The sequence below is a fragment of the Phyllostomus discolor genome, chromosome 4, assembly GCF_004126475.2.
Source record: "Phyllostomus discolor isolate MPI-MPIP mPhyDis1 chromosome 4, mPhyDis1.pri.v3, whole genome shotgun sequence".
Classification (NCBI taxonomy): Eukaryota; Metazoa; Chordata; class Mammalia; order Chiroptera; family Phyllostomidae; genus Phyllostomus; species Phyllostomus discolor.
This window is the reverse complement of record NC_040906.2, coordinates 209,171,180-209,197,862: the sequence shown is the minus strand read 5'-3', so window position 1 is coordinate 209,197,862 and position 26,683 is coordinate 209,171,180. Positions and strand designations below refer to the sequence as shown.

At 65.7% G+C, this 26,683-nt stretch overlaps 1 protein-coding gene across 1 annotated transcript in view; it reads right to left on the bottom strand.

Annotated features, from left to right (window-relative positions):
* Positions 1-26,683, bottom strand: part of SMOC2 (SPARC related modular calcium binding 2) — a 97,803-nt gene that overhangs the window by 5,362 nt on the left and 65,758 nt on the right. Inside the window, exon 11 of the mRNA XM_036024990.1 lies at positions 1,818-2,101. Coding sequence (XP_035880883.1) covers positions 1,818-2,101 — 284 coding nt within the window. The remainder of the gene's footprint in view (positions 1-1,817; positions 2,102-26,683) is intronic.

Sequence of the window (26,683 nt, the reverse complement as noted above, 5' to 3'; positions counted from 1 at the left end):
GGCTGCTGGGTTTTCCCGCGTCCCTTTCCCAGCCAGCTCGGCTGCCCTGGCCCCGGGGCTGGGGGGGCGGGGGGGCCGTGGGCTGACGGTCGGCGGCAAGAAAGGATGTTCTCCTCCTTCGGGGCCTGCACACACACGGACGAGAGGCGCACACGTCAGGCACACGGACGAGAGGCGCACACTGCAGTGAGGACCCCAGGGCACGGTTTCACTCCAGGGAAAACAGCGGTGGAATCACGGCTCCAAATGTGCACAGGGCAGGGCGGGAGGCCGCCTGCCGATTCGAGTCCTGGGACAGAGCACATCATCGAGGTGACCCGAGGAAACAGCCGTGGAGGGAGGACACGGGAGAGGAAGGGCCGTCCCTAGGCCCCCGGCCCCGGGCCAGGGGTGGGGGTATGGAGAGCCGGGTCGGAGGGTCCGCAGGCGACACCAGGCAGGCCCGCCATGGGCCTGGGAGCAGAGGGCTGCCTCCCGGTCGCCGCTCGCCCTGTGGCGGTCGCTCTGGGGGCCGGCAGGGCACGATGCAGTCTCTCCTGGCATTTCTCTTCTTTGGCTTGGTCATTTCTTAATAGTTTTTAGCCACTTTTCTTTCATTTTTTTTGTAACCGTGAAAGTTTTGATCAAACTTTCCAATAACTTATCTTTGTTGCAACAACTTAAATGAAAATCTTGTGTGACTGCTTAACATACACATGATTAGAAATGTGTATGTGACGCCATGCACACGTGAAAGCCGCCGCACACGGACGTGCACGTCTGTAGAGCAGGAACACGCTCTGGAAGAGTGTGGACGCGGGTCTGATCCTGTCTGAGGATGAAGAGCTCGCCCTGCGTCCGGGACGGAGGCGGGCCCACAGGGGAGCAGACGCAGTGGGGGTGGGAGGGGCTGGGACGTGCGGGAAGTCCTGGCCGACCCCCCTGAACATCTGGGTTTTCCTGGCTCTTCACTGACTCAGATCACACAGGATAAGAAAAAACTACTGATAACCAAGCTGAAACAAAAAGTAGGAAAAAACTTACAGAAGTTTGCAGGGAAAGTAAAAGGGTTCCAGGCCCAAGGCTCATTTTTGACAAAATAACCACTTTTAACAGATTCTGGCTTGTCTGATGAAGGGGGAGGGGGGATGATTTTCTCAGGTGTGTGACTGCGGCTGACGCCCGAGGGACAGATGAGGGGGCGGGGGGGGGGGGACCCCAGCACACCCCCCCGCCCCCGTGCCAGCTCCTGGTCACGACGGGAGAGCAGAAGCCCTGTCCCCACGAGGAGTGGCTCTGCCAGCCGCCCCTGCAGCCAGCGGGCCGGGCTTCCCACAGGCCCTGCCGGGACGTGTGGGGCCACCAACCAGAGGGTTTCCCTCGGCAACGGCTGGCTCCCGGGGCCGGGCCCACAGAAAATGCACCCTCGGCGGTGAGTGGGGGTGCACACACGCGTCCCCAGCAGGGAGACGGGACCCTGCGCACATGGGAGGGGTCTCAGTGCTCGTAAGCGGGCTGGCGCCTCGGGCTGTGGCCACTCGCAGGGCCGGCCGACCGGCCATGGTTCCAGAGCGGGGCCGCCAACACGGAGGCCGCCACCCCTGAACCCGCGGCCAGCACAGCGGGAGCGATGACAGACCCGTCCTCAGCCCCACCCCTGTCAATCCCCGTCACCCCGTCCCTCCTGCCCGGGGCCCCAGGGTCTCGCCCTGCTCTGTGGACAGGCCGGTGCCCATGCCCCCCCGCCTTGGACCTCAGGATGAGCTTGGACTCGGGGGCGGCCGACAGACAGGCCTGCAGCCTGGGCGGGCGCGGGGGCGGGGCGGGGACGGACTCACTGTGCCGCTTCCTGCCGCCGCCGCCGCCGGCCCGGGCCTCCTCCCGCGCCACGCCCAGGCAGCCCATCAGCTCGTGCAGGGACAGGGCCTTGTCGCTGCTCACGTCGCAGTACTCCACGAACTTCTTCACGCACTTCTTGGGCTTCGACTTCTTCCGGAGGAGCCTCTTGAAGGGCTTGATCTCCTTCTTGCCGATGTCCCCGCTGGAGTTCTTGTCCAGGAGCCTGAAGTACCAGTGGACCACCCTCTCCTCCAGCGTGTGGCTGGGGTCGGGCTCGGACACCCTGGAAAGACAGTGGCGGTCGGGGGTCCACCCGCAGGAGGCCGCCCTGGGCGCCCCAGAAGGCCCCGGGGCCGGAGCCCGTCTGGACTTGCCACTCGAGGTGGCGTGTATTTTAAAATAACTCAGAGAAGCCCTGGCTGGCGTAGCTCAGTGGATTGAGCGCAGGCTGGGAACCAAAGTGTCCCAGGTTCGATTCCCAGCCAGGGTACATGCCTGGGTTGCAGGCCATAACCCCCAGCAACTGCACATTGATGTTTCTCTCTGTCTCTCTATTTCTCTCCCTCCCCTCTCTAAAAATAAATAAATAAAATCTTAAAAAAAAATCGCCTTTAAAAAAAAAAACCTCAGAGAGAGGGGTTCAGCAAAAAGTGTTCAAGCTGGTTTCCAGGCTGCAGACGGCACCGGCCCTGCACGTGCCGGTAGTGCCCTCGGGCCGGCCCAGTGCCAGGGGACAGCAGCGGCCTCGTCCTGGCTCTGGGCGGTGCGGCCTTGGCGGTCAGCTCGCACATGCGGACCCCCGCCACCCGGGGCCCCGGGGTCTCCCCTCCCTCACACATGGGCCACGTGTCACAGGGACGACGGCAGGTGCGAGTGAAACATGTCTTGAAGTGGGGACGAAACGTCTTCCCTCGAATTAAAAAGGATCTCTGTCCTACAGGGCCTGCGTTTGAGTCAGGGTCTGAAAACCACCCTGAATGTTAAGGCCTCGTCCCCACGGGGAAGGTGAGGGACCACGAAAAGCCTGCCACCTCCCCTCGGGCCGCCGGGCTCCACACTGCCGGCTGGGGGTCCTGGGCGCCCCTTGCCGGGAAGAGGAAGCCTGGCCCCCCATGGGAGCAGTTCCAGGGCACGGCTGAGTCATTCCCAGGCGCGCGGGCCGGTCCGGCCTCAGCTGCGCACACACGAGCCTCTTTCCGAGTTGGCGCAAGACAGACCTCGGAGACCCCCGCACCCATGACAGTGTGACCCACTGTCCTCTCACGACAGTCCCCACGGTCACTGCCTTTCTGCTTCCTTGACTCTTGGCAGAGAGACGGGGGCGGGGGGAGCCCGGGTCCGGGAGAGGAGACGGGAGTGGGGGGGGCTGGGAGCGGGGGGAGAGGACCGAAGACGCGAGGGTCTCCTTCGGAAAACGGCCCCTCGCCCTGGCCGTCAGGGGCAGGAGACGGACGGACAGACGTCTCTCGGGACACGAGAAGCCCGTCCCCGCAGGCCTCCCAGGCCCTGGGAGGGCAGGTGTCCCGTTCCAGAGCTGGGCCCCGAGCGGGGTCGGGTCTCGAACCACCGCACACGGTTAAGGTGGCAGTTTTGCGCTAAGCCTGGGGTTTCCCACAGAAGACACGCCTGGAGAACTCAGAGCGGAACGGTGTCACGCTCGGTGTGTAAGGCCCAGCCCACCGCTCGGAAGCGCCGTCCCAGTGCACCACACTGTCGACCAAGGGCCCGTCCGCCCCGCCTGCAGGGACCCCAGGGAGCCCCGTGTCCCCGATGGGACGGCGTCTCCGGTGGTTTGGTCACATGACAAAGACCCGCCGCGGGAGCACCCGCAAGCCCAGGAGGCTCCTTCCCTTTGGAGACAGGCCCCCGCCCCACCCACCGTGTGGTGCCCGCCCAGGGTGGCCGGCCGGGCCTCGAACAGCGAGGGCCCAGAGGGGGACGCACGGGCTCCCCGGGTCTCCCCCGGTCACGTCGGCGTCTCCCCAGCCCCTGGCTCTGCGGCCCGGTGCCACCTACCTGCCGGCGGAGGAGGGGTCGGAGACGGCGTGGACCATGTCGGTGGACAGCGCGTCCAGGACGCTCGTCAGAAACTCATTCTTTTTGGCGCCAGGGCAGCCTGAGGGGAGCAGAGCAGAGTGTGCACGGCTGTCGGAGCCCACGGGACCCCCACGGCGAGGCCCGAGGCCGGTGTCGCCGCCGCGGTGGAGACTCCTGGGAACGGTGGCCGGGGACGCGCTGGGCGTGAGCTCGCTGGACGCTGTCGGGAGGCACGCTGGCGCGGTTCTCCCGGGCGCCTTTCATGCCCGTCCCCCAGGTACGCGGTGGCTGCTGGAAGAGGTACCCCTCCAGGCCGGGTTCCTCGTCCCCAAACACACTCATCAGAGAGCCACTGAGGCCGCTCTCGGGGGACAGCCGGGAGGGGACAGGGCTCCAACCCCCGAGGAGCAGGTGACAGGCACGGAGAGCCCGCCGCCACCAGGGCCGTGTCACCCTCGAACAAGCAGGACCCCCGCCCGCTGTCCCCGTGGGAGGAAGTGGAGGACGGGAGCCTTCCTGTGTGTGTGTGTGTCGTGGCCGAGGGTCCTGCGCCCCGGGGGCTCCCCGTGGCTGCCCCATGCTCTGGCTCTCAGAGGGGCGGTGGCCCTCGTCAGGACAGCTGGGTCCCCGACGCGGTGGAGCGCAGTGCCTCATTAAAGATGACACACGTGCGTCATGAACCAGACCACGTGTAGACCAGGCATGTGTCTGAGAGCTTGAGGACCCGACGCTGAAGGAGTCACACCAGCCGGCTCCCCGTCAGTCAGGGTCTCCCTGGACACCGACGCGGGAGCAGTGACCTGGGCTCTGGGGCCACGCAGCCAGGGGCAGGCCTGGCCGGGCCCAGGGCGGTCGGCCTGGCTCCAGGGTTCAGTGGGGTCTCCAGAATGCCCCCTGCAGGCTCCGTCCCCCGCAACCCCGTGCCTCGCAGCCCAGCCCCACACGCGGTCCAGCAGAGGCCGACCCGGCCGGTTTCCTTTTCCTTTTCCCTTTAGCAACAGACGTGGCTTAAGGGAGGCTCTTCATTCACACAGAGACACCCGTCTTCCCAAACGCCTACCCCACCTTTTCTCAGCTCGACTGCTCGCTGTACACACGGCCTCTCCTTATCTCCCTGTCCTTATCTCTCTCGAGGACTTGAACACACAGCACCGGGCCGAAGGAGGGGACAGGCTGCCTGCATGTTGTAAAACCACAGCCCTGTGAACATCCACTCACCGCTGCCCTGACAGCCATCTGCCACTCTACAACCCAGGTCACACTCCACGGCCCCGACGGCCTGGGGTGGGCGCACAGTCACTGAGCTCTCACCGCGCCCAGAGGGAGCGAGCGAGCGTGCCCTGAGTATCCCGACAGCCCTGCTGCTCCTTCCCAGCGGCTCCCCGGCACAACCCCCTGCGGCGTTACCGGGAGCCGCTTAGGGTCAGCGTGGTGCCGGTGCGGGAGAGCCAACGGCCCCCGTACAGTGCCTGCAGCCTCGGTGACCCCCCAGGGGCAGGGTCACCGCTGCCCACCAGCGCTGAGCCCTGACTCCGAGGCGGGAGACCGCACCAGCTGACGGGGCAGGGCTCGCCCTTCCGGTCGACGCAGCGGTAAAGCGGGTCCCTCCCACGGCAAGACGGCAGGTTCACAAAAGGTGCTCAGTGCACAGGTGTCTGCACTCACCCCCCGGGGGGCTCCCCGCACCCAGACGCAAAGAGCGGCCGTTCATGACACTCAACACGAGGGGCAACGTGGCGAGGGAGGCCCAGGCGACGAAACCGCGTCCCCGACCGATTCCTCGAATCCGCCTCCAAAGGCAGACATGGCAGACACGGAGCAGGAAGGGCCCGCACCCCTGGGGAAGCGTTTCGGGGGGAGCAGGGCCCGGGGACGGCCGCCCCAGACCGGGCCCGCCAGCGCCACGTCCTGCGCCCTGCATGAGGCTGGGAGTGCGGGGGGCACTCGGCCCCACAGCTGCCCTGCCCCCCGCTCCCTGCTCAGGAGAGAGAAGCACCTCCACGCGCCGGGCCTCAAACCCTTCCCTGCCGGTGACGGTGCCGACAAGACAACACGGGAACCACATGCGCTCCCTGAACGGGGACTCATCGAGACTCCATGTGAGGCCCGGTCACACGTGCTCTTCGCGGAGGACATGACGCAGCCATGTCTCTGAGGCTCCGGCTGAGCGCCGCCACTGGCTGGAGCATGCTCCAGGGAGACCAGGGTGAGTCAGAATGAGACAGATGGCAACATGCTTCACAGCGGCTCGAGGATGCCGTCGAGCCCACCGTGCGCTGTCAGAGTCCTGACTCCACGCCCCCGTGTGGCAGGCGGCCCAAGCTGCCGGCACCCTCAGGCACCCGCGGCCCCTGCCTGCCCAGGCTCAGGCGCCGCCCCCACACGATGCGGCCCTGGGAAGCAGGCGGTGGGGGGGGGGGGGGGGGGGGGGGCGAGTGCCGGGGAAAGGCTCGGGCGGCACAGCAACCCTCCCGGTGCATCGCAAACACGCGTGGGCTTCTTGGCGGAAGAGGCCGCCCCGAGAACACCCTCCCATGAGCGCGCTGCCAACAGCTGTGAGACTAACCCCACGGCCCCCTTCACTGTCCCACAGGCCTCTGTCGGCAGTGACACGTGCCCGGCAGACGGAGCCCGGGGTCCACGGAGCCCAGGCCCCGGCGTCTCGCAGAGCCGCGCCCCTTCCAGAGCAGCGTGGGACCGGGCTCCTGCACCGGCTCCCTCTCCGGGAGCAGGAACAGCGGGGGTGCAGGCTCGGGAGTCACGCTGCGGGGCGTCCCAAGTGGGGGGCAGCGCCCCCGCCCCTGAAACGCTGGGTGGGAGACCGGCGGCTCCCCCAGCTGGGCCGCCGCCCCCCAGCCAAGGCCCCTGCCTGCCAGCAGGCCCCACGGGGACGGGCAGCAGCCTCCTCCAGGGGACTGACTGTGGGGGACACAGCCACAGGGGCTCCTCCTTGCCCCTGACCCGCAGGAAGTGCTCAGCGGTCCGTGCTTCCCACCCCTCCCCCGCCAGCCAGCCCACTCACCCTGCAGCTGGCGGCCCCGGTAGAGGTCCCGCGCCTTGGCCGGGTGGGCCCTGGCTGTGTGGTCACATTTCGGCTGCTTGTACCTGGGGGGTGGGGGGTGGAGGGGAGGAGAGAGAGGTCAGTGGAGTCACGGCAGGGCCACACTGGTTCGCTCCAGATCTGGGCTGGAGTCCTGGCCCCGAGGCTGACGTGGAAACGTCCACCTGAGGGACAGTGTTCTCCCCCTCGGGAAGCACTCAGCGACCGGCCCGGCCCGGGCAGACACGCCGCATCGGGGCGTGCAGCGAGAGCCCCGGACCCCACGCGGGAGTTCACACTCGGCGTCCACACCCGTTGCTGTGCTCTGTGCCAGGGAAGCGCGAGCGCCCGCTGCCTGGGTGCCCACCGGACGGCAAGCCCGCTGCCGGAGGAAGGCGGGGTCCCGCCCCCGGGTCCCGCGCCTGCAGGACAGGGAGCTTGGTGGCCCGGAGGCCGGGCAGCCCGGCGCAGGGGGACGGTGCACAGTCTGATGGCGGGAGGGCCCGTCCGGGAGAGGGCAAGGGAAGTCCCCCCGCGCTGGGCGCCAGCGCAGCTACCACCGTCTCGGCCAGGAGGGGACCGCCAGCCCCCAGCTCCCACTGTGCCGTGCCCGGTGTGGGCGCCCACGGGTGCCCGGTGCTGCCGCAGCCCAGCTGTAAGCCACGGCCACTGGGTCAGTCTGACCCAAGCCAGCAGGGGAGCCGGGGGGGTCGGGGGTGAGGGCCGGCCCGCCTCAAGTTTCTCTCCAACGAGGGACCCCGCGCCGGGGGCGCCGCTCTCTGCCCCCAGGCGAACGGCGCCGGTTCCGGTCCTCGGCACGAGTCGACCACAGAATGCGCGGGTTTCAGTCGTCTTGCTTGGGGGCGGGAGGAGAAAGAGCCGGCTCTCGGTGATGATGCGTTTCACGTCTGTGGCTAATCACGGGCGTTTGAGTTTTTAATTGTCTTTCCCCGTTGGAAAACGTAAAATAGAGGACAATCAAGGAAAACAAAACCTTGAACTTCCACCCAAATGTAAACCAAAACTGCACAGTCTCTCCCCGGACCCGCCTCCCCGAGGAAACCCTGGAGAGCGGCACTTCGGTGACGGCGGGCGTTCCCACGGTGGCAGGAGCTCGCGGCGGCTGCCTCTGCGCCCTGCAGTCGCAGCAGAGCCCGCGGCCGGCACGTGAGGCGGTGGCGCCGGCGCTGGCCCGGCCAACCAGACAGCCTGAAGGTCGACAGCTGAGTTCCCAGCATCCTCACATCCCTGGAGTCCAATTTAAACCAATTCCAGTTTTCTTTCCAGTGATGGATTTAGCTACTTTGTATAATCCAGTTGTGACCAATAATCCATGAATGAAATCTGCCAGAGGGACTTTTCGGAAAGGCTTTTGGCTCCTAGGCAAGGGAGAGATGGGCCGTGTGTCCTCCGAGCACTGTGGTATCTGGATGAGATGCCTGGTTCTCTGCAGCCGTCTTGTGACCATGAGGGGAGTCTGTCCAGGGGCATCACGGGTGTCAGAGTGGAGGTTTGGGGGACTGTCCTCGGTGAAATCTCACCGAATCATGTTATCCCCCGAAAAGGAGCCTCCTCCACCCCTGCCCTCTGACGTGAGGTCATCTGCTCCCTCGTTATTTACGTCCGAGGGGCAGGCACGAATACAGACAGTCGCTTATATCTGAAGTCCTGCTTGTCCACACAGACGCCTCTGACCAGAGCTGGCCGAGGTGCTGGCCCCGTGCGGACGGCCCTCACTCGGTTAGATGAGGGACGTCCACTGAGAGCCGAGGGCCAGTGGGGGAGGCGCTCCTTCCCGTCAGAAAGAGGCAGGACCTTTGCTGTCACGGCTGCAGGGACGCAGCGGCCACCGGGCGAGCCGGTGAGTGGAAGCGGCCGAGCGGAGAGAGGCACACAAAAGCACGTCCTTGAACTTGAGCGGCTGAAACCGTCTGACCCTCCGAGTCCCCTGGGCCGTGTCGGCGGGCGCACGTCGAGGCTGGTGGGGTGTGGGGGCTCTGCCGCTGCGGAAGCAGCCCCGCCGGGACCCCTGCTCGCGCCCCGACGTCCCCCCGCGGGAGGCCCAGCCCCCAGAAGGGAGGACGCGCCTGCTGCTCAGGGCTCCTTCCTTGGTCCCCGGCGCTGCGACCCCCAGCACCCGCGACACCGAACGAGCAACTGGACGGACGAGTGAGCGAGCGAGTGAGTGAGGTCGAGACCCAGCGGGAGCCCAGGGGTCTCCTCCTGACCTAACGCTGTTCCTGGAATTCCGAGGAGAGAGCCGTGCTCTGCTCTGTCCTGCAGGCAGAGCAGGGCCCGGGAGCCTGGCGCTGGTCTCCCTGGCGGAGCCGCCATCGGGCTGGGCAGAGAGTCAGGATGGGGGGAGGGGGGAGGGGAGGCGGTGACTGTGCCCCTCGTCCAGTCAGACGCGAAGTGGGTGAAGCGGGTTCTGGGGGTGAGCTCCTAGATGCTGATCTCATCACTTCGGGCCGGTTGGAGGAGCTCTGGTTTTGACAGCTTCAGGGTTTTTGTTGGCCGGAGCTGGGGGGCCGTCTGCCAGTGGCACCTCCCTGGCCAGAGGTGCGGCCGGGGCCGGCAGCCAGCGCCCCGGTGTCCCGAGTGTGCAGAACCCCGCTTCCCAAGGAGGGCTTCTCGGAGGGCGTGTGCACAGGGGCAGAAAAGAAAATCTCATCCAAACTGCTGAAAAGGTGTCCCTCTAAATGCCAGTGGTCACTCATGAGCAACGGTGGGGACCTTCAGGGTGTGCTGCGCTGCTCAGGCCTGGGCCCCCGGGCAGAACCAGGGCCCAGGTACACAGCACACGGGACACCGTCGTATGCCTGTAAACTAGTTGTACACGAATCTATGAGAAACCGGAGGTCGGCTCGTGTAGCAGAAGGCCGCAGACACACTCTAACTCACGGGGACAGCACTTCCGAGCACAAAGCCCGTGCCCGTCGGGGGCCGGGAGGAACGGCTCTGCCGACGCCCCGCAGCCCCGAGGGGGTGCCCGTGCCCCGAGGGGGTGCCGGTGCCCGGGGGCCTCGGAGAGCGTGGCCGTCTCTGCCTCCAGTGCTTCCCGTTCCACGTGGACCCTGCAGGGTGCACACACTTCATGTCACAGACGGCCACGAGGGGCGGTCGGTTCCTCCCGCTTGTGCAGTGCCGGCGACTCTGCCGCCACCGACACGTGGCACACTCTCGGAGCCACCGTGGCCTGGACAGCAGAGCCAGCTCTGCACGCCCAGCGTGCACGAAGCAGCAGACCCGCCTGCGAGGGCTGGACGTGCTGTCGCCACACAGTCGGTGCCCGGGGACCTTCAGAGGGGTGGGCACCTCTCGTTTCCACAGCCAAAGCCGGGGTCTGCAGACACCCAGCTCAGAGATGTGGGGGTGCAGGCGGGGGCGGTGGGAGCTGGGGGCTCTGCCCTCCTGCCCCCCACCCCCGCCTCACCGGCCCCGAGCAGGCCCTTACCTGGTGGAGGTGCCGGGGATGGGGCGGCCGGTGTCCACCAGCACGCACCAGCAGTAGCCCGTGGACGGGTGGCACTGCACCGGCTTGTAGAGGCCGCCGTGCGCGCACTCGGGGATCACCACGTTGTCGTTCTTGGGCTGCCGGGCCTCCTCCAGGGCCGACTGCTGCTCCTGGTCGCACGAGGACGCTGGGGAGGAGGACACAGGCGTGAGCACGCAGCCCGGTCACGTGGAGCCCGTCCCGGGGAAGTGGGACCGGACAGGGCTCGGCTGGGGGGGCGGGAGGGCAGCCAGGAGGGTCAGGAGCACCAGCGCCTGCTGCCTCTTCCCGGTCATCCACTGGGGACACGCTTGTGCCCACACACACACACACACACACGGCAGGCCCCTCCGCCAACACGCTGAGGACATGACTAACTGTGAGCAGCTGGAGACACGCACATGCAGAAGAAACTCTGAACTCAGAGTCTGGACGTGAGAGCAAACGGAGACAAACGTTAGCTGCAGCCACGGTTCACGTCAGAAGAGACGGTTTCACTTTTCCGTCTGTGCCTGCCTGTTTGTCCAGAGCCCCCCCCCCCACCACTAGCAACAGCTCCACCAGCCGCAGACCAGGCGCCTCGACGGCCGTGCCGCTGTGCACTCGGTACGTGTGGGGTCCACCCGTGGCTCCCACAAGCCCCGTGAGCGATGACCGAGGCCCTCGGATCGGACCTGAGATCCCCGCCCCCACCGCAGGCCTAAGCGCCCCGTGAAGCTGCCGCCTCGTCCCAGGTGCGGAACAGGCCGTGCGGCCCACACGGGGGCTGCGCCAGGCGGTCAGGCTGGTTTGGGCACAGGTTGGGTGTCGGCGTTTTCCGACATCCTCGCTGCACTTGGGCTGGGCCAAGGAGCGTCCTGGGTGTCTTTCAGTCTCCTCGCCAGCGCTCGCTGAAGGTGCGGCCAGCCCCAGGGGGGACCCCGGCCTGCCTGTGGCTTCGGGCCACGTTGAGACGGGCCTCGGGCAGCTCAGGGGCCCAGGGCGGCCTGGCCAGCAACAGTGGCCACGGCACACGCAGCGCAGCGTGACCATCAGCCCTCGGCGTGACAGTGAAGTCAGCTTGCTTTCGCGGCACGCCAGACGAGACCTAGTGACCCCAACACTGAGGTCACGGAGCAGCTGCATCTGTTCGGCGGGCCGGGCGCCAGCCCTGCACTGTGTCACCAACGGCTGCCGGTGACCTTCCAGGGCACGTTGTTTCTCCGGACGCCCTGGGAGAACGCAGGAACCAGTGGGGCCTCTCGGGCCCCCTGGCCCCGGACCTTGGCCTCCGAAGCCGGCCTCCATCCCTCGGGGTGGACGAACAAGCGGAAGCTAAATCGTGCGGGCCCCGGCCAGTGTGCCGGGGGCTGATCTCAGAGCCCGTCCCCGGGGTCACTTAAAGCTCACAGTCGGCGCCCAGCGCGGGCCGCCACCCCTCCAGGAGGCCTCAGGCCCGTCACAGAGCCGCCCAGCCCCAGCTCGGCCTGCAGAGGATCGGGTGGGCCCGCCCAGCCAGGTGGGCGCTCCCTCCGGGGGCACAGAGGTGCCTCCAGCCGACCCTGAGGCTCTCGCTGCCCAGGCCAGATTGTTTTTGGTCTGGAAGTTAAGGACTTGAAGTAACCGAGTTCTGACTCTCAAACAGGCCAGCGAGGGCTGAGCATTTGGTTTTTATCAACGGTGACGCCCCGCTGATCTGAGCCCTGGACAGCAGAGCCCGGACGAACGAAGGGCCTCCCTGCGTCTACGGCCCTGGGCTAGGGCCCAGCCGGAGGACCCCATGTGGAACCTGCCCCCCAGTTCGCCTCGCTGCCCATGCGTTCTCGCAGTCCATACCGACGGCTCCCCGTGAGTTCTGGACTCGGGAGCACGCTCCCACGGCGGGGGCACCTGCCAGGCGGCGTCACGCCAGCCCGGCGGCCTCAGAGGACGGTCCGGAGGAGCCCACGGAACAGGACACGAGAGGACTGGGGAGGAGAGATGGTGCCCCACGAACGTACAGGACTGTCTGAGCTGCTAGAACTCACACCCTGCCAGACGCTGTGATCACATTGTGGCCTCAAAGCAAACGTTTCAGCTGCAGCAAAGCCACCGTTTTCAGGAAAAGAAAATGTAGGTGTCCACGTTTACGAAGGTGAGCTGCTCACCTTTGCCATGAGGGTTAGCCACATGGCAAAGCCCTCAGAGACCTGGGAAGGGAAGACAGCCCCTGGGTTTTGAAGAGCAAATTACACCAAAACCTACAGCTAACATCAAGCTTACTAATACAACAATGGCTGCTTTCACTCCAAGATTGAGAATAACCTCATGAATTCTACTTCCTATCACATCACAGGTCCCAGACGGTGCAAAGAGAAAGTTAAAAAAGACAAAGATCTGAAACACAAAAATGTAAAACTGTCCTTAATCACACATGATAGGATTGCGTGTTTTTCAAAAAATGCTAAAGCATCTACAAAGAAACTGCAAGAATTAATAAGCGACTGTAACAAAGTCTCAAGACATAACATTAATAAGCAAAAATGGCTTGTGTCTGTACACTAGCAGAAACGATGGAAAGACAGAATGGTTAAATGTCATTTGTAATAACAAAAAAAATGGAATTCTTAGGATTAAGTTGGTGAAAATACGTGTAAGACACTGTAAACAAACAAACAAAAAACACTGCTGGGAAAAACGGAAGGAAACCGCCAACAAAGCAACAGGCACCAGCGGAACAGACGACACCAGCAAGCACCCCCCCCCCCCACGAGGGGCTGGCGCCCGGAACTCGGAAACAGCCGCAGGACCCGGCAGCAACGCCAAACAGCCCAGCAGCTGCCGGCGATGAGACGACGAGACAATGAGACGATGAGAGGGCAGGTGCGTGGTGCAGAGGCGGGGGAGGGGCCGCCCGCACGGCCGTGGGGGCCGAGGCGGAGCAGCCCCCGTGGGAACCGACGGCGCCCCGCCCCCACACGGAGACTGGACGGCCCTAGGGCCCAGCAGCCGCTCCTCTGGGTGTGCACCCGCACAACTCGAGGACACCCACCCGTGAGAACGCACTTGCCCTGTGCGCACTGCAGCGTCACCCGTCACCCGCAGTGAGAACGGGTGCGGGCACCTCCGCCGTCGGGTGCCACCACCGCTCACCCCCGGGACGCCCAGGCGCCCTCGCGGTCCCCTGTCAGACGCCGAGTCCGGGGCCGGCCCCGGGCCTCCGCGCTGCTCGTGCTGAGTGCCCGCGGTGCCCGCATGCACGCGGGGGGGGGGGGGGGGGGCACGCCACCCCTCCAACGTCCGCTCTGCTCTGCGGCTGGGGGTCCCCTGCCGTCCCTGCTGGCGGGCCCTGGAAGTCCAGCTGCCCGCGCAGGCCCTGGGGAGGGGCTCTGAGGTCTGAACGGGACTCACGCGCGGAAACACTCAGGGATAAAACCACGGTTTTTGTTCCACAGACTCCCACTCACAGAGGGCAGGAGGCCGGCCACTGAGAGCCCCTAGGGGTGCTGCAGCGGCACGCTCCTCACGTCACAGCCGAGCTGCCGGGAGCTCCGAGGCTGCGGCCCTGTCCTCACCCTACAGACGCGGTGACGGCACCAGAGGGGAGCCGGGGTCCCCGGCCGGGCCGCCGGGCCCCGCGGGCCGGGAGCGTGTGTTTCCAACAGGTTCCCAGATGGTGGTGACGCCCGAGTCTCTGTCCGTCCCAGGTTTCTTTCAGCATATGGGTTTTTCATTTTTTCTCAGAATTGATTACTTAATTTTTACACACACTGTCTTCATCAGTCACGGAATTTTTTGTGGTTTCCTCTATAATTGGGCAACATTCAGATGATCAAAAGCAAAACAAGGAAAATCAGAAGGAGGCCATTTAGGACCTGATTTTCTAGAAATGGCAGATTGGAGGGGGAGGCCCAGAAATCATAGTTCCAGGGGAACCTAATTACTCACAGGTCCACGGTCAGCGAGGGGCCCAGCGGCCCCGGGCGGCCGCAGCTCCGCCTCCGCCTGGGAGGGGCCCGGGCTGACTGGCCGTGCCAGCGCGTTCACGGCAGACGGCGGCTCGTTTCTAGACACGCTTTGTGACCTGGGCCCGTCACCGCAGTGTCACAGGCACCGAGGCCGGGAGCGGAGCGGCCCGCATTGTCCCCTTCGGCCCTGGTGACAGGGGGGTGGCGTGGGTGTCACTGGGGGCAGGCGGAGGCCCCACGGGGTGCTCTGCCTTCCCCCCCGGGCTGCAGAGCGGGGCAGGCTGGGCGGGGAGCCCCTCCCCCGCCAGAGGGGCGGGGCCACCGTGGAACCGGGCGCGCCAGGCCCTGGGAGCCCCAGGCCCTGGGAGCCCCGGGAAAGTGGTGCCCGGAGGCTACGGGAAGCTCGAGGTCAGACCGGCTCCCAACAGTCAAGGCCTGGATTCGAGTCACGAGCCAGCGCCTCTGAGAGGACGGGAAGGACCTCGGGGTCCGCTCTGACGTGCCTGCCCCGGACTCGTCCCCACAGCAGCCCGCCGGCCCGAGGGGAGCTGCAGCCCGAGGGGCTGTTTCCCACGGACGGACCCTGAGTCCTGGGCCCGAAGGCTGGGGGTGGGGCAGGGCGCCGTCAGCCAGGGCGGAGGCGGGCCACCCCCCGGAGCGCCCTCCGTGTCCCCCGCCGGCCCACGGGCCGTCTCTGTGGAGAGCCCACCTGACGTTCTCTGTCCAAAGCGTTTCCTCAACGACACCTGCACCGCCATCGCTCTCGGAAACCTGAGACCAAGTCACCCCACGTTCCCCGAGTTCCCCGCTTTCCTCCACCTCCATATGGAACCCCACTCCCCACGGTGCTCCCCAGACCCCGCCACTACCCCCACCCCACAGTCACTGTCCCCAGCCTCCGGGACCCACGAGCTCCCCTGGGGCCGCCCCAGCCCCTCCCCCGTCAGGTCCTCGCAGCTCCCGAGCAGCAACCCGCGTGCAGACCCCCCGGCCACCCCCTGTGACACCTCCTGGGACGCGTCCACACCGGGACGGCCCCTCGGCTGCCCCCCACCCCCCGGGGGGGACAACGTGCGCGGAAACGTCGGGGGTCGCCGAGGCGCGGCACCAGACGTGTTTGTCCCCGTGGTGCTCGGCAGCGTTAGCAGGCCGCTGCTATTTTTAAACGGTTGGGAAAACAGTCTGATTTTGCACTTGGACGCCGCACAAGAAGGGTCGGAATGTTCCCCGCTCCCCAGAAAAGCCCCACTCTCTGGGGGCCCTCGAGGTCCAAGGCTGTCTCTCGGGTCACGGCCACCTGTCACAGGGACACAGGATGTGTGCCGCCCTCCCACGGTGCGACCCCAGGGCTGTGTCTGGTCTGCCCCTGCTGCTCCGCCCTCCGTCCCCCGGGACCCCAGACGGCCGCTGAGGCTGAGCCCGCAGGCCCCTTAGCCAAGCTCCTCCCCCACCGGCCCCGGAGGAGCGTGCCCACTCTGGCCCCACCAGCTCCCCACCCCTCACCTGCGCTGGTCACCCCGTGAGGGCTGCAGCCACAGACCCCGGGCCCACCAAGAAGGGGCTGCAAGGCCCCCAGCTGTCGGCCGTCCGTTCCCAGTGCTGACCCTCCTCTACCTGGCCGGGCGGGGCAGTCACGCCCCTGACCGTCAGCCCTGCGGTGGGCGTGAGGCTCCCGTCCCCCTGTCCCCATCCCCCTGGGAGGGACGCTGTGTCACGGGGAGTGTCGTGTGCGTCCCTGCAGTCCCAGGGCGGCCATCCGCTGAGAAGGACGTGTCTTCGGGGTTCCTTCCTGAGCCCTTCCCCGGACTGCGGGGGGTCTCCCGCCCCTGCTGCAGACCCGGACTGTCCTGGGGGCGCAGGGCCGGGCACAGCTGCCACTCCGGCTCTCGCTCAGGGACATCCGCTGGGGCCCTGTGCTCCTCTCCAAGGGGGCACTGCCCTCCACGGCGGCAGCACCAGACCCCGGCCGACGGAGAAGGCCATGAAGGGAGGCTTCCGTCCAGCTAAGACCTGGACGTCCACCTGGTGGGAGAGAGGGGAGCGGCCCGTGACCGGCTCCTCCCGGCGTCCCGAAGGGGCCTCGGCCGAGACCCTGCGCCGGCCACGTCTTCCTGCGGGCAGCGGGCCGCTCGCCCGTGGCTTCCGGCCCCTGTCTCCGCACACCTTCGCCCCGCCCCCGGCACCACTCACCCCGCGGCCACTGCCGGGCTGCGCCCGGCAGTCCACACTGAGAGGAACTGCTCCAGTTAGTTCTGAGTGTTTTCGCCTCTTCAAACGACCCAACTTCACAGCTTAAGGGTCTGGCTGGGACCCAGCTGTGTGTGCAATCCTGCACTTAAACCTGAGACTTCACACACGGGCACGGCTTCAGAAGCCGCACGCAGACGGAGGGGACGGCTGGTCCGGCCGGCCCGTGGGGCGTGGGGCAGCCACGGCTGGCGCACACGCAGGGGACGGCCATCGTTGGGGTCCCCGAAACCCCACGGGCTCCGCAGGGAGCGGAGGGCGCAGCAGCGTTGCGAGCAGGAGGCACAGGGCGTCCACTGGGCTGGGGGGGGCGGGAGGGAGACACACTTTTACCAGGAAGGTGGGGTGGGGCGGGCGGGCCGGGGGCTCTCAGGGCTGGCAGAGCCGGGGCCTCTGTTTGAGGGGCCCCAGGCGGGGCACCCGCGTGGGTCCTGGGGTCTACAGCCCAGCCACACGCGCTTTGGGGGGGTGTCTGGGGGGGGCCCCCGCCTGGGGCCTCCTGCAGGTTCTGGACCAGCCCCGCGCAGCGACAGGGGCGCACGTGGGCGCCTGGGGGCCGTGGAGCCCAACGCGACATGAGCTGGGGGCAGGGGGCAGGGGGCGGTCGTCAACTGCTGAAGTAATCACAGTCGTGCCCCTGGCTGTGAAAATAAAGTGAAATAAAAAAAGCCTTAGCAGGCGATCTGTTTCCTCGCAGCACTCAGGTTTTACTTACTTTGGCAAAACCTCTTGAGAAAGAGACCTGGAGCGAGCACCTAAAATCAACACCGACACTGAAGCAAGGGAGACTTGCCGCCTGGCAAAGTCACCCAACTGTGTGCGCCGCTGAGGGGGGACGGGGACAGCCGGGGACGCCGTCTCGGAGGCCACAGCACGACACCCGACGCCCCCAGCCCTGGGCACCTCCGCCGGGACGGGCTGCAGGGGGACCGAGGGAGGGCCGAGCGACACACTCAGCAAACGGGACCCGCAGTGGACACGCTGTCGGACGGACGTCAGGAGGGCCCGGCCGTCCCTGCACCGGAGGGCGGGGGCTGGAGTGGGCGGGTTCCTCGGGGAGGTAGCGGGCCACAGGGGTAGATGGCGGCGCTGCAGGGTGAGCCAGAGGGGGTACACCCTAGGGATCAGGGAGGGGGAGGGCAGCCCTGGGCATGTCCAGGCTGGACACGGGCTGGGCACTCCAGAGAGCCCCGCTGAGGGCAGAGCCGAGGAGGGTCGGCCACTGGCCCTGCGGGCACCGTTAGCGAGGGCTGGACAGGAGACAGTCAGTCCTGGCTCCCGGTTCCGGCATCACCCACGCCGCCGGAGGCCGCGCCAGCCTCCGCCCCTGTTGTGTGTGGCTCTCGGCCCACTGGGACTCGGGGTGCAGATGGGTGCAACTTGGCTTCTTCCCAGCGAACGCGACAGCCCAGGAACCGCCCCAGTGCCGCCCCGGTGAGCCAGGGCGCCTCTCCCGACGCCCACCCCCTCCGCTGTCGAGGTCAAGGGCTCAGGGACGTGGTCTCCATGGCTCCTTCCCCTTCAGCGGCCACAGTCTGTGAAGTCCCGCCCGGGGCCTGAGGCCTCCCTGAGAGCCTGGCCTCCCCGGAAGCTCGCCCGTCACTGGGAGGAACCGGACAGATGGCGCTGGCAGCCACCGCCCTGAGCCATGGCAACGACGGGCCCCTCAGCGTCCCTGAGCGTCGTCGGGATTGGGGCGTTCTCCTTCTATCATTGTCTGTGAGGCCCCGAGTCCAGGCTCAGTCGTCCCTGGGGGCCATGCTGGCTCCCAAGTCCCACCTCCACCTTCCCGGGTCGCCCCGTCCTCCCCGAGCTCCCGCGGTGGGTCCTGGCTAGCACCACGTATTTCCAACAACGTTGGCTCCTGTTTCCTCGTGCAAACCTGTCTGCAGAGGGTCTTCTTCGCTCGGGAGCCCGTCCGTGACTCCCTCCGTGACTCCCTCCGCTTCTTACCCGGAGCTGCGTGTGACGGCAGACCCGGCGTTAGACCCAGAACTCTCATCAACCGACAGAAACTGAGGCCACGTTTGGCATGAATTTAAGCTACCTGTTCGCTCAGAGAAACAAAACAATATGACGGCAGTAATCTGGTTCTTAGTTTTTGCAAAAGATTACAGCCCCTGAAAACAGTGTGAGAGTGACCTGTTCCCTCTCTTTACAAACAAAACATCATGAAACCCCAAAAAATCACAAACATAAATGATCAAGGACACACTGTTTAAGGATTATTTCTCAGTCGGTGCGTCCCACGGAATCGTCTTTCTCCCAGGCGTCTGCAAGGCCGGCCTCCCGTGAATGGCACCGGCCACTCGCCCTGAGCTCCCCTCTCCATGCGCTGCGTGGCCACGGTGAGTGGCAGCCGGCAGCACCTGGACTGGGGCCGCCCCGCGGGCCTCGACCCCTCCTCACCCGGAAGGTGGCGTCCCCTCCCCTCGGTGTCCTCCCAGGGCCACGACCCTGAGCTTCTGCTCTGCGAAGCGCCCTGTTCACCGTGTGCAGCGCACGGTGCTCGTCCGTCTGGGGCGGCTCTGGCCCTTCTGCACCGGCGTTAGTGCCTCGTCCAGTGGACACAGAATACACTCCCCTTCCTAACATTTGAGACCGGTTTTAAGGGAAAGAAATCGGGGAAGTGTTTAACGTGCCTTAGGAAAACAGCGTGTGACCGATGAGTGAATTCTATCTGCTGACGAGACAGTGTGTCTCATCGGATGAGCGGCGCTCCCCCAGAGCCGGCCGCGTGCACACGCCCGCAGGAGCGCTGGGCCTTCCCCTGTGGACACGGCCCCTCTGATGGACGACCATCCCTGAACGCCCTCGCGCACCCGGCCGCGTCCCTGCTGCGTGGCCGCCGCGGGGCAGCCGCAGGAGGTGCGTTTGGTGAAACCCCAGTGGTGGACGTCCTGGCGGAAGCCCGGGGGGAACAGCGGCCCTTCGAATGGACAACAGGAAACACCGGAGGAGAGCAGTGGGCTCCCCGCGCGGCCTCTTCTGAAGGAGGACGCACGAGAGGACGGCCCCCTCCACGACCGCCGCTCCCCTCGGAGGGTCCGCCCCAGTGCAGGTGGACAGCCGCTCCTCTGACCCTCGGCCGGAGCCACGGACGGGGGAGGCCGGCCGCGTGCCTGCCCCACCCCCTTTCACACGACGGACCTCGTGGGCACCTGCTGGGCCTGGGCACCTGCACCTGCGGAGGGGCCTGGGTCATCCAAGAGGCGACTTACTGATGGACAAACACGATTTTCCACAGCCACAGAATAAACAAGCCAAACTATTTACGCTTTGTCCAATAAATGTGTCTACTTCGACCAAAGATGATTAGTAAAAGTGCCTTTCAACAATGAAAGTGAAATACAAATCCATCTCTTCCGACGTCTGAAATCTCAGTGACTGCGGCGGTCACTGTGTAAACCCCGTCCTTATCTGCCGCTCCACGGTCAATCAACCTGACGGATCAGACCCTGTTTCTGACGTCCTGGAGCTCCAGCGAGGTGAGACTCCTCCGCACCCCAGAAAGCACCAGCGGCCGGACCGCTGTGGGGAGCACAGACACGGTCAGGCGACCTCCTGCCCCCGGCCCGGAGCCCAGCTCGCCGTCGCCCTTCTGTGCTCCCCTCGTCGGGCTGAGTAACCAAGTGACGGCGCCGGGTGGCTCATCTAACTGGGCCCCCTGAGACGGCACCCTCGGGCCCACTGAGCACGCTGGGTGGCGCCACTCACATGGGCTAGCCGCCGCCGACCGTCACTCAGGCCTGACAACACGGCGCCGACCAGGGAGGCTGGAGCGCGGGAAGCACGCTCGCTCCAGGAGAGCGCGCAGGCCGCCCCGTCCAAGCCCGAAGCAGCTCCCGGCCCACACCCAGACCTGCCTTCGCAGAGACGCGAGCTTGAGGTGCCCGGGCCGCGCAGCTCCGTGGGCTGGGCGCCGGCCCGCCGGGTGGAAGGCTGTTCAACTTTCCCGCCCTTTCTTGCTCCCCCTACCCCTTGCCCTGTCCGTAACAACAAATACAACCTTCTTAAAGGTCCCTGACATTTAAAGGAAGGGCCGATGCCCTTGTCCAGCCCTGGCACGCACACAATGTATCGCGTTGGTTTCTCAGATCAGCCGGGGCCCTGCCACAGGGACCGTCCCCTGAGACGTGCCCGAGACCCAGCGGTCAGTCTGGGACGTGCAGTGTTCCAACTGACCTCCCTCGTGCTGACCTCTGGGGTGCACGAGCAAACCCAGCAAGGGGACCTCGGCAGGCGTGGTGGTAAGACCCAACCGAACGGCTCAGCCCCCGAGGTCTGCAGGAGAGGCACGTGCACGGGTCCGGCCCTCAGGAGCCGGGAAAGTTCACCGACGACAGCGATTTCTGAGAAAAAGCTGCCATCCCATCAACAAGTTTTAAGTTTTCCTGACACTCGCACACATGTGCACACATGTGCACCTCTGGGGTTTCCCCTTTGTTGGCTGTCCACACAGAAGAGGGGGCCAGGACGGTGCCAGGCAGGGACAGGGTGACTCGGGGCAGGGACAGGGTGACACAGGGTGGGCAGGACACGGGTTGGAGCTGCAAGAAGGGGCGTCACAGGGTAGACACCATGCGGGAGGAGCCCATGGGCCTGTCCCACCAGCCCCAGCTCTGCCCTGTTGCAGGTGGTCCGCCACATCGCCGCGTGGCAGTAAATGAGGAGACATCGCCACCACGCGGCCCCGGTCTCGGGGCTCCGAGGCAACCACCGAAACGGCCAGACTCGGGCGCCGTCTGAGGGGTCCTTTCAGGGGATGCACGAAGAGGCAGAGGACGGAGACGCGAGAGTCAGGCTGCTCCTTGCATCCCGAACGCTCACGAGACCTGTGAGCCTGAGCCTCACGTCGACGGGCATTAAGAATGCACGTGGGAGGAACGCAGGCGCCCACGGGGCGGGGAAGCTCCACCCTGAGGCCGCTTCCCACCGCAGACATCGGCACCTGCCCGCTCGGGCCGGCCTTGGAGAGCCCGGTGTGAGCTCTTCAGCCCTGGAGTGGCCGCCTTTTCTCACTAATCCCGGGGGACCCCTTCAGAAGGCCGCAGGGGTGGCAGGCCATGGGCGGGCCGCCCAGCGGAGGGGACCACCGGGGCGTCCCGGAGCAGCGGCACGGCGCCCCTCGCCTGCCCCCCGGGCGGCGTCCCCGCAGGCCGTCCCCAAAGGGAGCAGCCCTCACACGCCGCTTTGCAGCGAAGCCAGCACTCAGTTTCCAGGACTTTGAACTAAGTCAGTCGAGTGCTCGGACATCACTGAAATCAGGTCGAAAACAAACACTCACTGTCAAATACTGACATTTCCATTTTCATCTGAAACGATAGTTCGCCTGGCACATACAGAGAAGCCTGTGAAGACTGCAGAAAATCTGCTGAAAACACCCGGATCCGAACCACATTCTGGGGGCCGGTCATGAGAACCACGTGCCCGGCCGGCTGGAGCCCGGGGCGGAGCCCGCGCTGCCCCCGGGGCCAGAGAGCACGCAGCCGACGGGGGCGTTACCTGCGTGCTTGTTGGTCTTGTTCTGCCGGCTCTTCACCTGCTCGGTCCAGAGCGTGGGGTAGCGCGAGGCGATGTCTGACGGAGCAGAAGAGAACCATCGTTACTTTCAGTTTGTCGGGAAAACACAGAACCTCTCAGAGGCTTCGGGAGGGAGCCTAAACCCGGAGGAGCCAACAGAATAAATAACACATCTTGTGCACTTAAAGACAGTTCAGGTAACTGTGCACATTAGACAGTAAGAAGTAACAAGACACAGTTTTCAAGTCTTAGCACATCTTGTCCTTCCTGCACCAGAAAGGGTAAATAAAAGTCACGTGAGTCCAGACAGGCCCCGCGGGGGCCTAGAAGCGGGTTTCGGCGCGGAGCCCGGTGTGGGAAGACACCCCTGTGGGGGACACGGACACTCGTGCAAACACGGGCTCCCACGCGGCCAGAGGCTCCAGCACGGAGCCCAGCGTGCGAGGGAGAAGGTTCGCGCCGACCGCGTCGGGGACACATCTGCTCAGGCGCACTGTTTCACGGGCGCACCGCACGTGTACGGGGCGGGGGGGGGGGGGTGGCCACGGTGCACGCCTGAGACCCCAGGGACGCAGGCCAGCCAGCCCCACCCCACCTTCGCCCAGCAGCGGCCTGGCGGCCCTGGGCCACCTCCCTCAGCACGCCCGCCCATGCAGCGGGATTCTGAGGACCGAGGCTGGTTCTTGGGGCCGCGCCAACATCAGCTGCCGCCGCTGCCGCCGCTGTTTTCATTGCTGCTGTCGGCACGGCACGGTGCGACCCCGCCTGCCAGCCTCAGACCCGTGTGCCATGTGCATGCCCCGTCCCCCATCGTCATACCCCGTGACCCGAAAACTTGTGAAACGTTCGCAAACGCCCGAGACAAGACGCCAAAGCCTGAGGGGAGGAACGCCAGCTCGCCGTGGCTGCGAGGCCGGTGGCCCTGAGGGGCACTGCCCGTGACGTGACGAGGCACAGCCGGGCAGCACGTGGCGGCGCGCCCCAGCGAGAGGCGGGGCCTGTGGGCAGAGCGGCAGCACACGCCGTCTCGCGCTTCAGAAACAGCTGTTTTACATGATCCAAGTCACAGAGCTTCCGCCCACGGAGTCTGATTACAGACGACACCCTTGCACTCCACCCCTGTGGAAGCACACATGGCGGCACCCCAAGGCCATGGAGGGACCGGGGGGCTCACGGGGAGAGGGCCACGAGGGCCCGAGCAGCATGACGGTCCGCAGGCGCGCCCACCCCGCCCCCTGCCCCCACGCCCCACTCACCTTCTTCGTCTCCTTGAGGCTGAGTGTCCAGCGCGGGGGCTGAGGCATCATCTGAATTCAGAACGGAAAACATTTGCAAGGAGACTACAATCACGAGAGTAAGTTAAGTAAGTGTGCATGCGGGTGAGGCTGCGGGTTTGCAAACAGCCCACAGGTTAGCACACACCCCCACCCGGGACACGCCCAGGGGCCCGCCGAGGCGCGAGAGCACCCACGTGCTCGGGGCTGCCCCCTGCACGCGCTGCCCGTGGGGGTCTGGGACGCTGTCCCCGGGGCGTGCTGCACAGCTGAGGCCCCTCTGTCCACAAACTGACCCCCAGGAAGGACCTGAGTGTGGGGGAGGGAGCATGGGTCGTGAAGGAACTCGGGGTCATCTCACTGATGACGTGTATTCCTCAAGCACAACGTGCTCTGTGGGTTTCCGGGTCAGGTCTGAGGTCTAGACTCTAGAGGGTCCCGAGACGCAGCTGGAGGACGCGGCCTGCGGGCCCCCAGGGGCCGTCACCAGGCACGTCGCCGGGCCCCAAGGACCGGCCTGGAGGTCCCCACTCGCTCTTCCTACGCGTGAGGTTTGTCTTGTAGCGATTTCAGGGTCGACACGCGACAAACAGTGGCCGCGAACTCTGACCTACGACCCTGCCCGCTCTCTGAGGAGCAAGAGCAAGTTCCTCGTGACCTCTTTCCGAGGGAGAACCAAAAAGGCGTCTTCCAACCTCCCTAGCATCGAGCTAGCCCGTGGGAACAACCCGCTCTCCGCTACAACGCGACAAACTGGGACGTCGGCTGTTGGAAACAGCCAAGCCTGACAATGACGGCAGCCACCAACCGTGGGTTTGGCTGTCGCATGTTTTACAATCTCCCAAGAAACCAGACTGAAACGGGGAACGCACTTAAAACACGGAAAGCCTCAGAAGAGCACCCTGAAGTACCCTGAGGAAAGTCCTCGCCCGTCCCGGGGTCCTTGGGAACGGGAACAAACGTGTTTCTAGGGCCGCACGTTCGTGCCGGGGCCCAGGCGGGTCCCCACTGCAGGGCCCTCAGCCCGTCCCCGGGGTCACGGGGCCGTGTCCGGGTGAAAGCTCAGCGGAGCGGACCACAGCCAGCGAAGGCCGTTCACCGACCGAGAGGACAGGATGGGGACAAGTGGCACGTGAGGTGGCCCCCACTTTCTGCCTGGGGGACAGCCCTGCCATCAGCGAGACTCTGCCTGGGCCACCCTCCCACTCTGGCCCCACGGATACTCCCGCCCACGAAACCACCCCAGGGCGCTGCCCGTGGAGCCGTGCCTCAAGGAGGTGGAGCCAGAGGCACTGCCGGCTGCCTCTTCCTCTCCCTCCTAACGGGGTCTGCTGGACCTCTAGGCCCCGCCCACACACCGGCCCGGTGGCCCAGCTCCAGCACTTCCTCTCTGTCCGGGCCCGGGGCCTCCGTGGAAGGAGGGTGCTCTTTCCCGGAGTCCCTCCCTCCCTGCGCCCACAGGCCAGCGCCCCGACTCCCTTCCATTGAGGAGGCAGGGGCAGCCCCAGGAGTGGGGGGGGGGGGCCGCCCTCCGAGGCGGCGTCTGCCCCTCCCTTCAGCATTTGATTGGTTTCCCTGATGGAACGTGGTCACTTCCTTCTCTTTAAAACAGGATGGGACTGTGCCCACCCCAATCTTGGGGACCCGAGTCCTGGCCCAGGCTCCGGCGCGCCAGCCGTCACTGCACGTCACCCACGAAGGGGCCCTCTCCCCACCGTGGGGTCTCCTGTTCCACTCCAAACCCACCGCCCGCTCACACACCCCTCCGGTCACGGCTCTGCCGCCCACGGCTCCCCCCTCACCGCGCCTGGCGTGCCCCCCAGGTCGGCACTGGCCCGTGTGTCGGTCTCTGTACCGTGACCTCTGTAAAGAGCCCCGATGACCTGCCAGGGCTGGGTCGTGCCCACCAGGGTTGCCAGGCGCACACACCTAAGGGACCTGGGGAAGGAAACCCTGGCCCATTTGGCTTCATGTCACTTTTTTTTTAAATCACTGTCTCACACACGACCACCTACATCAGAGAAATTAGTGCCTGAGGTTTTGGTGCCAAAACAGTGTTTTTATTTCCTCTTGAAAATAACCTGTAACTCCACAAGGCAGTCCGAGACCGTCACCCGCAGGAGGTGAGGGCAGGCTGCGGGGGCTTCCCTGGGGCGGGGGGGGCTGATGGTGGGGCCTGGCCTCCGCGGGGGCTGTCCCAGCGCACCTGCAGACGGGGTGGGGCCAGCTGCCCCCCCCCCACTTACTCCTTGGGAAGAGGCAAGAGCCTCAGGCAGTGGCCCCCAGCGGTCGCTCTGCTCTGGGATCACAGGGCGACAGCCCAAACACAGAACCCCAGTCCCCCCCGTCCGGTGGCACTCAGGAGAGGGGGCACCTCACGGCACCTACAGGCGCTCCCGATGCAGGCCGGGCCTGAGAGCCCCAGTGCGGGCCCGGAGGCGCCGGCACCCTGCCAGGAGAATGTGCGGTTGTGAATGAAGGAACAGGCAGTGAACTGCTTCGGCTCTGAGTGTTGTCATGGGACACATTAACCTCGCAAAGTTATTTAGGGCACAGGTGGACCGGACGTGACCTGTCACCATGGAAACCCGTTCTGGGGGGTTACCTGTTCTTCCTGTGCCTTCCCGGGGGGGCAGCTTCTTCACTGACGGAACCTGGAAGGGGAGAAAAAGGAGGGGGTCAGTCCGGCTCTCCCTCGGTCGCCAGTAGTTGTCGCAAAGGTGCTTCCTTCCGTCCCAGTGAGTTCCCAGCGCTCTGTCACCGTCTGGTTGGACAGGGTGCGAGCCGTCTGGAGCCCCAGCTGGCACCGCCGTCTGCAGGGACCACGGGCCCTGAGGCTGGGACGGGGGCCCGGCTCCTGCCACCGTCAGGACAGGGGACCAGCTCCTGCCACTGTCTGGACCTGGCTGGACGCAGGTAAGACCCTCGGGTGCTCCCTACGCCACAGCTCCTCCGTCTGAAAACTGTCACGGTGGCCTCCTGAGCCGCGCGGCACTGCGGTGCATGCAGACACTTGCAGCCCAGGCCCCAGCTCGCCGCGCCCTCACGGGGACATGTTCACGCCCAACGTGCAGCGTTGTCTGAAGGCACAGGTCGCACTGGGTGTGACGAGTCACTGTGGAAACCCGTTCTGAGATGGTTTAATGAGTTAAAGTTAAAAACTTTGGATAACAGAATGTTACGCATGAAATGCTAAACGAAACCCTGGTCTCGGCAGGACTCCGGCGCACAGAAAGCAGAACCGGGAGCCCAGGCCACACGCGGGGGCTGCCCAGGCCACACGCGGGGGCTGCCCGGGCGACGCGTGAGGAGACTCGGCAGCGTC